Source organism: Primulina tabacum, chromosome 9 (assembly GCF_025594145.1).
Source record: "Primulina tabacum isolate GXHZ01 chromosome 9, ASM2559414v2, whole genome shotgun sequence".
Lineage (NCBI taxonomy): Eukaryota > Viridiplantae > Streptophyta > Magnoliopsida > Lamiales > Gesneriaceae > Primulina > Primulina tabacum.
Window position 1 is genome coordinate 38,873,288 of NC_134558.1, and position 12,412 is coordinate 38,885,699.

General features: G+C 36.2%; 1 protein-coding gene and 1 pseudogene across 1 annotated transcript; both read right to left on the reverse strand.

Moving 5' to 3' along the window:
* Positions 1–744: 744 nt before the first annotated feature.
* Positions 745–5,006, reverse strand: LOC142556010 (casein kinase 1-like protein 2). Its single transcript, XM_075667213.1, has 14 exons — positions 4,710–5,006; positions 4,574–4,614; positions 3,884–3,953; positions 3,640–3,788; positions 3,475–3,570; positions 3,309–3,379; positions 3,111–3,172; positions 2,928–2,991; positions 2,765–2,849; positions 2,567–2,693; positions 2,384–2,466; positions 2,243–2,300; positions 1,956–2,080; positions 745–1,201 (listed from the first exon to the last, which is right to left on the reverse strand). The coding sequence occupies exons 1-14, from the start codon at positions 4,783–4,785 to the stop codon at positions 950–952; spliced, it is 1,359 nt and encodes a 452-aa protein (XP_075523328.1). The 5' UTR covers positions 4,786–5,006; the 3' UTR covers positions 745–949.
* Positions 5,007–5,484: 478 nt separating this feature from the next.
* Positions 5,485–11,834, reverse strand: LOC142556008 (putative phospholipid-transporting ATPase 4; annotated as a pseudogene).
* Positions 11,835–12,412: the final 578 nt, after the last annotated feature.

The following is a 12,412-nucleotide window of genomic DNA, read 5'->3' on the forward strand; positions in this document are numbered from 1 at the left end:
ATAATTTTTAACGTCTTTTCTTTGAAAAACGTTCTGCTTCAATTTTGTCTCATCAATAGCCGCGTGATATATACTAAAACCAATAATTATTACTAGCAGTTGTGCGATCCTTGTGTCTAGTATGTGTCATTCTCTATAAATTTGTATATTTTTTATTATAAAATATTTCAATAATATATATTAAATCTATCTTTTAAGATTAAATTTTCTCTAATCAAGGAAAATTAATATGAATAAATATTATAAAATAAATATTTTGAATATTAGAGAAAGTATTTATAATATTTACAAATATATTAATTATAAAAAAAATTAATATGACAGAGAGAATTTTCTCATACCAATGATTAATACCAGTCAGTGGTCGTGAGATGGATGTGCCTAAGACGTGTCATTCTACATAAATTTATATTTTTTTTTTATCAAAAAACATATTTTAATAATGTATATTAAATCTATTTTTTAAGATTAAAAAAATCATGTTTTGGGTAATACTTGATCATGTTTTGATCGATAACTCAATTGATGTTTTGGTTGCCGGGAAGCGGGGGGGGTCAATTAACGATAATACTTGACAGTGGGGAGTTAAATCATTGGTGGATAAAACTGTCCAAGCGTTGAACAAAAACAAGAAGAAAATGCATAAACTAAAACCGAATACACCACCAACAGTTGAAAATAGGAAATAGCAAATGAACTGAAGCGCTATTGCGCCAAGAAATTTTAAAGCAGCTACTATAAACAAGATCCGAATGTAGATTTCACATCAATCAGGTGCTGCAACTTTGTGATGTCAAACTTTTGAGAGGTTCAAATACTCGGCTTCGTGTTTTGAATTACATTTCTTTGTGCTTGTTTTCTTCGTTGGAAAGAAAAACAGATGCACCCGAAGTGCTGATAGATGTAGCATCTCAATATTTACAAAGGGAACAAGAGGAAAAAAAGTTAGCTAATAATGCACCCTTTCGTTATTGCCAAAGTTCAGGCTCTCCATTCCTTTCAATGCAGATTCATAACTCTGTATGTTGGGCGGGTCTTTTGAAGAAGAAAAGCGCTTGTGATCCAATCGTGTGAAGCTTGAATTTTTGTGGAGTGAGCGTGAACGGTCAGGATCTTGGCCAGAAATCTCAGGCTTGTGACCGGTTGGGACAGCAAGTCGTCTTGAAGATGAATTTTGTCGGAAAATGTTTGTGCTAGATGACTACAAAAAGAGAAGGAAAAATGAAACATTACAAGAATAGAAAACTCGTAACACACAAACTTGCACAAACCAACAATGAAGGGAACCTCAAGTCAAATTCCCAACACCCTATAACTGATCAACTCTTCTGATACTTAAACATTTAAGTTCATCGATCAAGGACATCATCACACAGTTGCCAGTTGCCATGGTATTATATATATATATATATATATATATATATATTAGAGTCACGTCGCAAAGTGAGAGTAAAAGGACAGGAAAAAAATCTCCGAAGTCCAGTTGAGTTTGGATCGAGTAATTTGGATTTGGGGGAGCAATCTGACGCATGGATTTCAAATTACTCCATTTTGGGGGAATTTGAGATCCACTTCATTGATAAATAAACAAATTTACAACGGGAGGGAAGGAATTTCAAATCCATTGAATCAAAAAGCATCCAAACGAGTATGATTGATTTATATAATAAATTCAAATCCTTTCATTTCAAATCTTTAATCCCAATACACCTTAGGGGAAGCCAGCTCAGGCTCAAGATAGTGAACATATTCATGGAAAAACAAATTATCATACTGGAAAGTTGTCAGCTGAGCATGTGAACCCAAACTCAAACTCGACTTCGAGGTTCGGTACTTTGCATTCAGGTTTTTTTTGAGTCAAGTTTGAGTTTTTGATATGTCACAAGCTCAACTCATTCACAAACGAGGGGGAGAGAGGAAAGTGGTGAGGGGGAGGTGCTTAGAAGAGTTCTTACTTCTTTACCCATGGCTGAGTCACTAGTTACTGGGTCTTTCTGTCTAGATAAGCTTCCAGAATCCAAAAAGTTTCTGCCACGAGTAGTATTTGCAGACCAACCAAGGGTCTTCCCTTCTTCACCACCTGCAAAAATTAGCGGTACCATTACAAATATTCACGTAAAAAAGATAGCTAGATTATCAATGGCACAGAAAAAAGGCTAAACTCTCTCCAGAACAAATTACTAGTTCCACACCAAGTAGCTAATTATCACAAGGCAAAACAAAAAAAATGCACAAGAATCACCTGATGGCCTATCAATATTAGTGTGGCGCACCCCCGAACTTGTTCCTGCAGTGGGGTCCTATCCAAAAAAAAAATCAAATAGCTTGTATTTGAGGCAACAGAGGATAATCTAAAACTATAATAAACTACGATGTTGCTTACAAGGGCCCCAAAGGGAGAATTGGTGAGCTGGGATTGTTGAAAGTTCAAAATTGTCCAGTCATAAACATAATCAAATTGAAAACCTGGAGGAAGAAGCAAGCATCGATGGATGAAGAAGCTAAATAGGTAACACTTGAATTCCAATAGCAGGTAATATTGGAGTGCAAGGATACACAATCAAACCTTCGCGGATAAAAAGGTCACGGAAAATTCTCTTTAAATAGGTATAATCTGGTTTATCATCGAATCTAAGAGAACGGCAATAATGGAAGTAAGACGCAAACTCAGCAGGATAACTGCGGCATAAAGTCTGAAAAGAGTGTTTTAAAGTCATGGAGGATTACCAGGAGAGAGGATAAGAAATGTCAAATTGTCAATTACCTCAATGGAGGTTGAAACTTTCTTTTCGCAAATTCTCTCGTACTTCTGTTTCTTGGTTCCGGCCTTCAGCCCCTGCCAAGGAAGACTGCATATTGCCCAGACAAACAAACATGTTGATGAGTTTCAAAGTAAGAGAAATTGGACATTTCAGATCGAGGTATACCTTCCCCTTAAGAAGTACATGAAAACATATCCAAGTGATTCCAGATCATCCCTGCGACTTTGTTCTATGTATTGGCAAATGCGGTAGAACAAATCAAGTATAAACTTAATGCTCATCCACAAACCCTCAAATATAAAAGGTTTCCAGCAAAAAGGGACCAAAAACTTGACTAGTGGTGCATACCAATGCCAAGATGCGTATTCATGCTCGCGTATCTGGCTGTTCCAGTCAAATTTTTATTTTCCCTGCATCATGTATATGCCATATGATTAAGCAAAATGGAAACCATAAGCACTTACCAAATATATAAAGAAGAATAATTCTACACAAATAATCTTTCAAAAGAGACAGCACAGAGTTTCCATATATACAATATCTCACCTATACGGAATGTGCTGCTGTGTTGATGAATCCCTATATTTCTTGGCAAGCCCAAAATCAATTGCGTAAACCTGCATGTGATTGATGGAGTGATGGATTTTGGAAGATCATGGAAAGCCAATAAAAGCCGGCAAAAATAAGAAAATTTAACTTAGTGATGGATCACCTGATTTGCACGCTTTCCCAAACCCATTAAAAAGTTGTCGGGCTTGATATCCCGATGCAGGAAAGACTTAGAGTGAATAAACTCAACACGAGTAATCTGAAAATGAAGCAATACTCACAAATCATCAAGAACCTTAATATAAAGCAAGTAAACAAAATGTCATACCATTTTATCCGCCAGCATCAACACTGTCTTAAGTGAAAGCTTCCTACTACAGAAGTTAAACAAGTCTTCAAGACTAGGTCCCAATAAATCCATAACAAGAACATTATAGTCTCCCTCTACTCCGAACCATCTGACATTTGGAATTCCAGCTACAAAATTTAAAATCCAACAGCAAGTGCATAAAAAATATTAAGATGCAAAAATAAAAAGTTTCCAACAACTAAAACATAAAAAGGATCATTACTTCCTCCTTGAAGTAATTTGTACAACTTTGACTCATACATTAACTGGGGATGTTTAGTCTTGACATTTTCCTGAAATAAATGACAGCAAACTTGATTTTATTTTATGGTAAAGCAAACGATAACGTTTTACTAAAGCCCAAAGAAAACAAAATTTGCAAAATGCAGCTGAAAATGCATTTTCTCTAGGTTTGACAAGATACCCAAAAAAGATAAATCCATGAGCACTTATATCTCGTTTCGCTCGATGTCACAAAGCATCTGGACTTGTATCACAGAACATCAGGACCAAAAGACAAGACTCGATCCCCTTTCATAAAGCCAGAATACTCGGAATAGTGCCTTTTAACTCTTTACGGTAAGGAAACATTTTCATCCGACAATAAGTTTTGTCAGTTATAAAGCAAACATTACTTTAAAAAACTCTAACATAGCTATCACTCAACAACTGGCCGATTTTTCCTTGACATGAACTCTTGTGGTTAATGGATTTTTATATCTTTATTTCTTCGTTGTATGTAAAGAAAGCCATAATTCTTCCTTCGGTGATCAATTACTTCGGAGAAACCAACACACCAAATTACATGTAAACAAATGTCATACTTATGACAAGAACCGAAGCACAATAACCATTCAAAGAATAATATCAATGATTAAAAATAATCTAATAAAGCAAGCTTCCAATCACTCACAAGCTTAATCGCAACCTCTTCATTGGTCTGAATGTTAGTTCCTGAAAAGCATAACAGATTAAAATAAATTATATTAAATTAATAAAAGCAAAAAATCCATATAATTCAAACGACGAAAAATAACATCTAGACATACCTAAATAGATCTCTCCAAACGAGCCACTCCCAATTTTCCGGCCCAGCCGAAATTTATTCCCCACACGCGGTTCCATTGCAATTCAAAAATCGAAATAAACCCTAATTACAAGAATTTACCCTATTCGAAAAATTAAATTAAATTCTGAAAATTTCCAGGTTCCCGGAGAGAGGAACTGGCCTGGTATTGCGATATTTTATATGACGCAATCAAATACGATTCATCGGTATCTTCCTCTGTCATCGCGCTTTGATCTAATCGTCCAACGCGGAAGTAAACTCGCCTTTAGGTTGCAATAATTTAACATTGTCTCGTGTCTTTATTAATACTAGTGTGTGTGTGTATTGAATTACAAAATAATGACGTCATGGGTCTGTGAAATGATGGGAACATATGAAAATGCTATTTTTTATGGTAAAAATTTACTTATTATTGTAAAAAAAAAATACTACTTATTCAATAATTTTTTGAAAAAATCGAATAAACTAATCACAAATCATGCAATTTTGAATTTTCATTTAAATTTAATGGTTTTAAAAATACATATAAATTAATTTCAACCCAAAGAAGTTATAATAAAGCTAAATAAATAAGTAAATAACTAGATGTAGAGTTCCAATTTTGTCGAGTAAGGGTGATAAAAATGATTAATAAACTTAATAATTCATATATTATGTGTCTTATTTTTAAACTTGCGATCTACATAAATGAAACAATATAGGATATATTTAAACTAGAATTTTTAAAAAAAGAACAAATTAATTTAAATTGAATATTGTACATACAATACAACCACCTCGATTCTCCCCGAACACATTCCCCGCAATTTGATAATAAAAAAAAATGAATCAATAAAATGCCAAAAAAGGAGCCACATACAAACCGCCCTATCAAGAATTAGAAAACCATGTTAAATGGTCAAGTCTGTTGGGACATTACAACATTTTTACTTTGAGATGAATACTTATTATTCAATCTCCCTCTCAACTGCCTTATTTTTGCATCAACTCTTGCAGTGAATCCAATCTTGGTCGTCTGTCGTGCTTTGGACCGTTCTCTCCTCCACATATGTCGATCCTTGATGTCTCTCTTGTAGTACTTGATCTCTTGGATCACGTGATGATCCAATGGATTGAATGATCTTTGGAATGAAATGTGAGCAAGGTATGGAAGATTACAAGCCACTGTTACCAAGAGGGTGGCACACCAATATATAGGGGCGGGAGCCAAGACTTCAAAGAGGATTCTAAAGGCATTTACGTTGAGCGATAGCTGTAGTTCACCGTATATTAAAAGGAAAAGGTACCAAGAAGCAATGCTGCCCCAAACAAGAAAGTGTTGTATCCAAGTGAAATGGCTCATTGTCAGAGCGATTTGACAGTTAACAGCCCAAATGACGCATGTAAACATGACTGTACCTACGGCAATCATATCTGCTGTCTGGCCTCCAGGCCGAAAAGCTTGGTCATGGAAGATGATGATGTTCAGGAAAAAAATGATGAGAGATGTGTATAGACCATTTGCCATCCACCCAAATATTCTGTACCAGTCGAAAAATAAATTTTTCGGCCCTTGCTGATATAAAGCTGGAAACTGCATTATGAGTAGCAGTTTGATTCAGTACCATGTGTTAGGCCATAAGGATGTACATCATTGTAGCAAAAGCTTTGGCTTATATAAACAGCCACACAGAACAATACCAACAAATGTTACAACCCAACATCATATGAAACGGTTAGAAAAGTGTGGTGGAAAGACTAACCTGCAAGCACACTTCTGAATCTACATCCTGTTCAAACACTCCAAGCGAAATGACAGGCAAGGAAGTTAGAACAACATTGAAAAGAAGCATGTACCAGTCAACATACACTGACTGCCCAGAAAATCCAGCAAATGCCTCAAAGTAGAATATTGTCAAGCCGAAAGCTATGTTCTTGTAAAAGAAATAGCAAATCTATAACCAAAGAATTGTGTTCTAAATTAGAATTAGAAATGATAGCATGAAGGGATATCATTTCGTGGTGAAGTAATTACCATCTGAGCAATTCTTTTGTAACACCAGTGTCCATGTACGACAAGAAGCCTCTCCAAAAACCGAAACTGAGCAATTGCAAAGTCACTCGCCATGACAGCCTGCAAAACTGCTAATATTATGTCCAACTGTTTGGGATAACACGAAAGAAATAGATATTTTCCATATTCGATGTGGCTTGAACTCAGTAAGCTACATTTTTCATGGTTATTTATTTGAGAACATACGCCTGGAAACTTTATGTTCCCACAAAACAGATTCATGGAACCTTCAATCTTCTAATTGTTATGACAATGAGTTACCTTACCATAAATATCTGATACCAGATAACTATGAACTCTATGATACAAAATGAAACATGTTTAGCTCTGTGATCAACCAATAACACTATAGTTTATAAATAATTGGATTGAGTTAATTCTTCTGTAATGCCCGCAACAATGACAGCAAGCAAGGACTTCTAGCCAAAAGAGAAACACGGTAATTTTCTGAGCAATTGATGACTTCCTTGATTTAAGTAGCAATAGAAACGGGACAGATGTGTTACAAACCTGCATTCCTTCACATCCACTGATGCCAACACCAATATCCGCTTCTTGAATCATACCAACATCATTTGCACCATCACCAATTGCTAATGTGGTTTTTTCCCGTCCCTTGTTTTACTAATCTTGTTACCTAATTGCCAAATAACACGAGCATGGGATGCAGGGAATGGTAATTCTAGATTAGCAGCAAAATAACAAATTGGTTAAAAGCCTCAAGAAACAGATAGCATAAGAAGAGAGTATGGAACTCTTCAAGTAGAAAATAAAAATATTTTACCAGAGCTTTCTGCTTTGGAGACACACGACAGCATATAACTGAAGCACAACTAACAGCTAAATTTAAAAATTTATGCTTCATGTCATCCTCGAGAGCATATGTTAAAGTTTTCCCATCAATTATCAAAGCAAATGCTGCATGGGGATCCTTTTCTAACTTGATCATTTCAGACCCATCACTAATTTGCATCAATATGTTCTCCTTCACAGTCTGCCGAACAATAGAAACAAAGAAAACAATAAGTTACTTTTTTTTCACAAAAAAACAACGGACATTTCTCTAATAAAAAATACCTGTTTAGAATTTTGGGCCGACGCACCTACATTAGTTGTTATACATATTTGCTTCATGCCTTGTCGAAGCAAACTACAAGCAAATCTGCATCATGATGACAATATTTCAATTTAGCAGTTCAGATGCTTTGATTATCAAGCTACTACATCTGCAATCGTTAAAAGCCACATTCTTATGGTAAGAAACGGACCCTATGTTAATTGCAGTTTCCATTTTATCACCTGTCAGAACCCAGATCTTTAGACCAGCCTGAGCCAATTTGTCTATGCATTGCGGCACCTACCAAACACATAATTTTAAATGCTTAAAATGGGAGAATACAAGAGAAAACATTAATAGCTTCAGAGCAACAAAAGACACGTCACACAACCCCTTTCTGTAATTTGTCCTCCACAGCAGTTGCACCAACGAGTATCAAATCCCTTTCTATCATGTCAGAAAGGCGCTCGAGGATTAAGTCCCTATCACCACCAATTGAGGTCTTTGCTTTCATAAAATCTTCATTCCAGGCAGAATACTCGGCCTCATCAAGTTTCTTATAAGCAAGAGCTAGAGTACGTAATCCAACCTCCCCATAATCGGTCAAATGTTTTGAGGTGGGTACCTCATATGTTCTCCCATACCTGGATAACCTATCAAATATGATGCTGCAAAGTAAACCATGAATTAAATTCAAGAGCACATTGGCGTAGATAGCATTCGTAACGGGGAAAAATTAACAAGAGAGAATCTAAAAAAATATTATTTGGTTATAAAATTATTCTTTTTTTATTATTACAATTTGGGAGTTTTGAACGTAAGACCTCTTCTCTTAATGAAAGCCGAAGTGCCCCACTAGACTATTTGGGGTCTTGGCAGAAATATTAATTTAAAGATTAAACTTGATCACAATAGCTGGAGGCCAGTTTATTTTCTTTCCTTTTGCTAAAGAACCTTTTTACTTTTTTTGTTGGATGGAAGGAGTTGGAGTTGGCATCTTAAATTGAACATACCTGTCAGCTCCTTTGCACAGAAGAAGGATTTGACCATTCTCATCACGAACGATGACAGACATTCTTTTCCTTTTGCTAGTGAAATCCAACAAATTAAGAACTTTGAATTCCCTGAATAAGAAAGAAAACATGTGTAAGATTTTAGCTCCGAGGTAAAAAAAAATAAAAATTAACAGCAGAAATGGCAAGTATTTATTCATGGTCTCACCTTTCAACAGGCTCGTGAAAGGAAGGATATCTCTCGCTGACAAATATGCTTGACTGTGTTCTTCTACAAAACTCAAAACCAAATTCTCTGGCAGCAACAAGAAATGAGCCTTCGTCTGGCGATTCTGCTTCATAGGTGAAGACACCGGTCTCTTCATCCTGTTCTGGAATTGCAGTGTGACAAGTGATAGTATCCTGAAAAATAATAGTATGGCATCTGCACTAGGTTCTTTGAACCAATTCCCATTCATGAGGCGGCTATCCTCGAAGTTAAACCCCTTAAATGCAGGTTTATTATGGTTATCTTTATCTTTTGACGTAATGACGGTCTCCAGCTCAATTTCTGATTCCCCAGATCCTTGCCGACTTTTCCCCCATGACGGAGGTGTACCAGCTTTACTCTGCCGATCTTCATCCAGGGCCATCTGTTTTGCAGCAGCAAGCTCTACGTCGCTGGAACATGTGCCATATGCAATACCCGCGATGGAGCATTTTAGAAAGTTCATTTGATTGCATGTCAAGGTGCCTGTTTTATCGGAGAGGATAGTATCAACCTGTCCTAACTCCTCATTTAAGTTTGATGTCCGTGCTTGAGCAGGAGTTCCAGTCTCTTCATCATACATATGAAGATCCTTGTTTATGAACAATGCTTGAAGTACTTTTACAACCTCAATTGACACATAGAGGGAAATTGGTATTAAGTATCCATATAAAATAAGAGCAGTGACCAGATGATAAAACCCCGACACCAATGGCTTATGCGGATCAAAATAACCACTATCATCAGGGACCTGTAAATACCACCACGTTGGCAAATCATATTCAGTTTTCACGATAAAACCCAAAGAGCTTATGAATGAGATGAACACCAGGAGGGTGAAAAGGATATAAATTATTTTGTCCATTTGTTTTTCAACCCTGCTCCTTTTGGAAGGTGATTTAGTAGCATTTTGCATAACTTTGCTATCATGTCCGGTGAATATCACAACCCCATAAACATAGGCCGTGTTCCTAAGCTTCGAATCTCTCAGGAGAATCTGGCTCGGATCAAGAGGATACACATCGCGATTATACTCAAAATTACCAACAAAAGCGTAAAGATTTGGATTGGGATCCTCACATTTTATGGTCGCACTGAAATCTTTAAAGGTTGAATCATCATCAAGAGATAAAGTCGCCTCCAAGGATCGTTTTACCTTCAAATTTGTCTCCCCGTCTAAGTTCATAGTTTCGACATAGCAAATACCATCTTCATAACTGGAAGATAAGAGAAGTAAATCCGCAGGGAAGAACTGATCCTTTTCCACTTTCACTACATTTCCGACCTGAATTTTCATCCATGGTTTTTGACCAAATGTGCCGTCTTTTTTATGGACACTGGCTCTACGCAAATTGACCTTCATGTCCTGTATGAACCTTCGCCAGTCTTCAAGAGCTTCTTTAGCCATACTCAATCCAACCACAAAGCCCAACGGTGCGATCATACTCACGGCAGAGAAAGGTGATATAGGAGTAATTGACAAAACTGCTGCCAAGAGGAAGTACAAGTTGGCAACACGTCTGAACTGTTCGAATATGGCCTTCGGGAGAAAAGTAAGGACGTTATACTTGGTGGTAGAAATATAATTTGAGCAGTATCTAAGAGGTTTGTCCACGTGCATATGAGGCTGGTTACAATAAACCATTCGAGAGTAACCAGGTCCTTCAATGTCATGTGGTCCTTCTGCCTCGGAAGGATGTGAGTGGTAGCAAGCAAAAGTGTATAGACTGCTCCTACGGATCTTTGCCCTTATCCTGCCCCGAGCCATTTTTCAAACAACTCTGCTTTCAACACAAAATTCACCACAAACTGAGAGTTAAAAAAAGGAAACCCTGAAACTCGCCTTCACGGTACAAGTGAAGGCTTTCTCATGTGACCATTATACTTCAGTAATAAATTGACATCCCCAAATGCAGATTTCCTTTCCCTTAAAACCCATACTTGAGATATGGTAGAAATGTATCACCTTTATTCTCAAAAACAAAGAAAGACATGTACCGCCTGTAAACGCAGACCAGAAGACCAATAAGAATGGGCTGCAACAATAATAACATTCACTCTAATGTCACAACTATCAATTACAGGTCAGTGGTGGAATCTTTATGCTCAAAACCCAAAGATTCTTCCACTACAATAACCGACAAGAGGGTATGATTTCGGAACATTTAACATATTCATATCAATTTTGACCAAGATAAACCGAAAAATCTTCATCCCACCAACCCCAGATACAAAATCAAATTTGATGCACCAATAAAGCATAAACCATCTCAAGAAACCATAAATTCAAGATAAAAGAAGTATCCACAAAAAGGAGTAGAAGCATATTCTGGCAAGAAGAAGAAACTCAGTGCTTTCTCAAACATTGAAGACGATCAAGCCAGTGAAACATAAATGCATCACAATCTCGATAACATCGTTAAAAAGAATAAAGAAAGCCAGCAATTACATAGCCACAATGCAAGCTAAAATTGTTCCGGTGCATCACAAGAACATTCGAGAAACAACACCATAAGACGAATAAAACAAAACTCCACATTCTTTCTCAACAATTCACGTGCCCGTGCTGAAAAGGACACAACATCCATGTAAACACAGGTACAGAACATTCACACTATTTACTTCTATTAATAACTTCAAATAGAAGACATGTATGTCGACAAAATGGAAATCAATCAAGCTGGAAAAAGTTGCGGAGATCGCAATGGATGGGAGATGAAGAAGAATGTTGGAAAGTTGATGGATCAGAGGGGACAGATTGAATTTGGGCAATATCGGGTATTTATTATTGTTTTATTCCAGTGGTAGTCCCGAACAATGCAGTGTTTCGCGGGTCAATTCTCCGAATTCAGTACGAAGTCCGTACTCGTGAAAATGTTAGAAATCTATTTCCACGGATAAATAAAATCACATTTCTTCAAAAAAAATTATTATTTTATTAATTTAGTGACAACAAAATCGTTGATACTATTATGAATCCTTAAAAAAAATCATGAATATATTGTTAATTGTTTCTTTAATTCTAAAATTAATATATTATGAAATCTAATTACTTGCATGGAAGGAAAAATTTATGAATTGAGTCATTTCCCATTAATGACACTACAATTTTACTACATTCAATTAAATGATTAACTAGTGTATCCAATTTCAATTTCAATTAACCTTCTTTGAATATATTATTAAGGCAAAAAGTTATGTTAGACGGTTTCGCAGGTTGTATTTTGTGTGACGGATCTCTTATTTGAGTTATCAATGAAAAAATATTACTTTTTATTGTGAATATCGGTAGGATTGATCCGTCTCACAGATA